This window comes from Atta cephalotes, assembly GCF_000143395.1.
Source record: "Atta cephalotes unplaced genomic scaffold scaffold00058, whole genome shotgun sequence".
In the NCBI taxonomy this organism is placed as follows: Eukaryota; Metazoa; Arthropoda; class Insecta; order Hymenoptera; family Formicidae; genus Atta; species Atta cephalotes.
The window spans coordinates 1,131,090-1,135,558 of record NW_012130122.1 but is presented as its reverse complement, the minus strand read 5'-3'; the positions used below and the strand labels follow the sequence as shown (position 1 = coordinate 1,135,558).

The 4,469-nt window shown below is 32.0% G+C and overlaps 1 protein-coding gene across 1 annotated transcript in view; it reads left to right on the top strand.

The window, feature by feature from the left end:
• The window catches only part of LOC105623524 (myogenic-determination protein), a 77,912-nt gene that overhangs the window by 6,980 nt on the left and 66,463 nt on the right, over positions 1–4,469 (top strand). The window contains exons 2-3 of the mRNA XM_012204916.1: positions 1,078–1,396; positions 2,845–3,015. Coding sequence (XP_012060306.1) covers positions 1,078–1,396; positions 2,845–3,015 — 490 coding nt within the window. The remainder of the gene's footprint in view (positions 1–1,077; positions 1,397–2,844; positions 3,016–4,469) is intronic.

The window sequence follows — 4,469 nt, the reverse complement described above, 5'->3', positions numbered from 1 at the left end:
CTCTCTCTCTCTCTCTCTCTCTCTCTCTCTCTCTCTCTCTCTCTCTCTCTCTCTTTCTCTCTCTCTCTTAATAATTAGCCTATATAATAATGATTAAAAATCAATACACTTTAAATATTAAATTAATAAAATTTAAAAATGTATAGAGAGAGATACTTCCTTAATATTGTTATGATTACGTAAAAGTCGAAAGTTACATTATTGCATTTTTGTGTCATTTTATTATAAATTTTTTCTGATTTTTTTCCGCCGTTACATTTTTTTCTTCTTTGATTCGTCTGTTCTGCGATGCGATGAAATTTTAATGAGATCGGCGCGTTTATGACTGTCACATAATCGAACACACGGACAAGAATCATTATTCGCAATGAAGACTCGATGACGGTTTTATCGCGCATTAAACCATTTTCACTCTGTTCATCGCATTTCGTCTTTATATCCATCCCTCTCGGCGAGATGAGAGCGTCTCTTCGCGGCGAAGAAATACATTTTCCGCGGGACCACCTGGAACGTATCCAATCGCGGAAACCGCCTCCTGACGGACCTACGCGCCTGCGTCCATCATTAACTACCGGCGATAACTAAAGGATGATTAAGGCAAGAATCTGCGAATTCGTTCATTCGTAAATATCTATGCTTTTCAGCGTTTGGTAAATCAGCTTCTTACGCGCGGCAACAACTCGTCTTTTACGGAATGAAATTTATGTCGCGGTATGTATGTATATACTTACACGCTGCTTCATAAGAAATTGGATATTCCTATATAATAGTTTGCGACTTACTAATTGAATAACAAATAATCGAAAGGAATTTATTTCCAACCGGAAATTGAAGTTTTTCGTGAACTTTATCAAAACTTGTATAGTTTTTTTTTTCTTTGAAAATATCGCGCATCCTTATTTAATCTATTTAAAAAAAGCGTATGATAGGTAAGTATAAAAATTATGCTGAAAATTATTTCAAACCGATAAATAACAGTAACGTTTCATTGTCAATAGGACAGTAAAGGACGAGGATAGCTTATTTTTAATACGATTCTCAATAATATCGATGGATATAGAACGTTTCATGATTCAGGTCGCAATCTCGGTATACCCTTGATTCGGATGACGCCTCGTCAGTGATATCGGCGGATGCATCGGCTGACCTCGAGTCCGGCTCTGCAGACGCTGACGAGTCCAACGAGCTTAACGAGACCAACGAGACCAACGAGACGAGCGAAACGAACGAGGGCGAGTCGATCGAGCATGTACCTCATCCTCACGTTTTGGACGTCGGCTCACCGCATGGACCGCGCAGGTGTCTTCTGTGGGCCTGCAAGGCCTGCAAGAAAAAGACGGTCACCGTCGATCGAAGGAAAGCTGCCACCTTGCGCGAGAGACGGCGCTTGAGAAAGGTCAGTTGCCATTAACCCCTAAGACACATGCTTTACACATTTCTTAGAGGTCTCGATTCTAAGAATAACAAGTGTGTGGTCTTCATTTTGTGTTTTTATAAAAGATTGATGGGATATTTGTAATGTGTTTAGTTCGAAACGCGAAAAGAGTTCTCTAAAATTAATTTTTTTTTTTTTTTTTTTCGATAATATGCAAATTCTTATTCTTTAACATATACTACTGAATTTTTAATGTTAAATTATACCTAATTTGAGTTTTTTAATCGTGTTTATAGGTCGCTACTGTTTTTATCCAATACCCAGTATATTGTTAATTTGACTAAAACAATTTAATTCAAGAAAATATATTAAATTTGACTCAAATTTAATTTACTATTAAATTATTTATTAAATGCATATATTAACGTGGATAACATTGAAACGTACATTGAAACTAACTACGTGGAAATGGATTGATTTATATTTTGACATATTATATGGACACATATTAAAAACAACAAAATGTGATTTAAGGGATTGGGGTGCTATGGCTCCTTTGACATCTAACAGCGTACATTCTCGCGATGCATAGTTCGCAATAATTTAAAGAGAGTTTTGTAGATCATTAGAATTTCATAAGCTTGATTTATTGTCCCGAAATCACGGATGTATATATGTTGCATTCAAGATGGCGGACAAATCAGTCTTAACGTGCATCTAAATCACATTTCTCGTTTACTCAACATACACGTTGCTGTTTTGGCCAGTCTGCTTATAATTACTTAAAGCACATCATGCATGAATCGTGTTTTCGAAGTAAACAGCCTCAAAGAGAACGCGCTGACGGAAGGAAAACATCTGCATGCGCGAAGTGATCGTCGACTAAGCGCTGCTTTGGATGATTCAAATGACGAATAGCGTTTCAAGGATGGGCCTAAGTGTTAAATCTTGCTAAGAGTCGTTTGAAATTCGACGCCTGCATATGTAATATAAAGCGACGTCCATGGCGAATTTTTCATAAGTAAATATAACATAACTTTAGATATATTCAACAGTTTTTAAGAAATTCTGTTGACGGATAAATGCGATATTACATTATTTTGCACAATTCTGTCCCTCCACTATCTCCTCATACTAAGCAAAATGTTTTGTTCTATGAACCAAAATTTTGCTGTTTGCAAAAATTTGAGACATGCCGAACAAAAATTTTTGATTAAAATATATCGAAATGAAATTATAATTTTATGTAAAATTGTTTAGTTGGTATAAACAAATATTTATGTTATAATTGAATTTTTTGTTGTATAAACAAAATATTTGATTGCTGTTAAAAAATGCCTCAACTAAATAATTTTGCTGAAGGTATTAAATTTTTTTTCTAGTGCACTTCCTTCAAAGCACGCTATTGTTGTGTGTATTATTCATGCAATCGCCGACACATGTGGTTAATTATGCAATTTCTATTACAGGTCAACGAGGCCTTTGAGGTGCTCAAGAGGAGAACGAGCAACAACCCCAACCAACGTTTACCTAAAGTGGAGATATTGCGGAATGCTATCGAGTATATCGAGAGTCTCGAGGCGCTGCTGCAAGGAAATAGACCTTCCGGACACCAGGATCACCCTTCCGCTGAGAGCATAGTATGTATCATGTGTCCGATAATTCAAATTAATAAGATCAGCATGCAATGAGATTAATTTCAGTAAAAAAATCATGTTCCGATTAAAATTTTATATCCAAGTTTATTATATATGATAATTAAATATTATATATATTATGGATATTTATTATGGATTAGGATTAATTTAAGATAATCTTTACCAAACACATCGCGGCACAATCATCTCATTTTCAATAAATATCTCATTTTTATTAAATATATTGCAATTTAATTTTGATGATTTTTACCATGTATGATTTTTTTAAGTATTAGTAATTTAATTTTGAAATTTTTATGTTATGTGCTGTCATTGCAGTACTGCAATTTAATAAAATTAATGATTCTTACAAATATATTAAACAATTTATAAAATAATTACGAAATCTAATATACATTATTGATTTTATTGCAAAATAAATTAGGATGGTACGTTACATCATATTTATCTTAAAATTAATGCTTGATGCTTCTATTTGATAAAGAGTAAGATTCTTGTAAAAGAATGATACGTTGTGTATACTTTTGTAACAAGATGCATTTAAGCGTTGCATTCTGCATCGTTACACACATGTCCGACACGTGCATCACACACGATCTACCGACTCTAATGGTTTTTGACCCGCGACACCATTAAGCTCATATCATCGTTTTTTCCAGTATATGTAAAAAGGGTTATCCCGAGTTTCTCGCTCTCAAACGAACGCGCTATCGTTAATGATAATTACCACGTAAATATGTGCAAGTGCAATTCGTATGCATAAAAATTATTATTATTTTTTTAACAAAAATGGACTGAGTGTATTAAAGTTTTTTAAAAGTTGTCTAAATCTAAATACATTTTATAAATTAAATAAGTAAATTGCTTCCATATGCTTGTTAGTGCGTAAATGATACATTTATAAGACTATGAGATATAATTCGCAAATAATTTGAATATACTTATCAACGAAATTAATTGCAAACGACTCGACGGATTTGAATCAGATCCTCTTCAATGCGAAAGACGAGTGTAAATTACTTTCGCACTGAAGAAGATTCAAATTCAGAGTCGAACCGTTTGCAATTAATTTTGTTATTACGGTAAGTACATTCTAACTGTTTGCAAATTATATTTTATAAATATATTAAACTTTAACAATCATGGAGGTTTATATCCAATTTTTTTACATTTTATTTTTAGAATTCAAAAAATTATTTTTATTTTAATAAAATTTTACAAAATACCTTATAATGTATCTACATATTTGCAAATAATATTATAACTTTATATAAAGCTATAAAATAATATATTATATATATATATATATATATATATATATATACATATATATATATATATATATATATAATATATATATATATATATAGTAATAATATATATATAATATATATATATATATATATATATATTATTATAAAGTAGTATTAGTATAA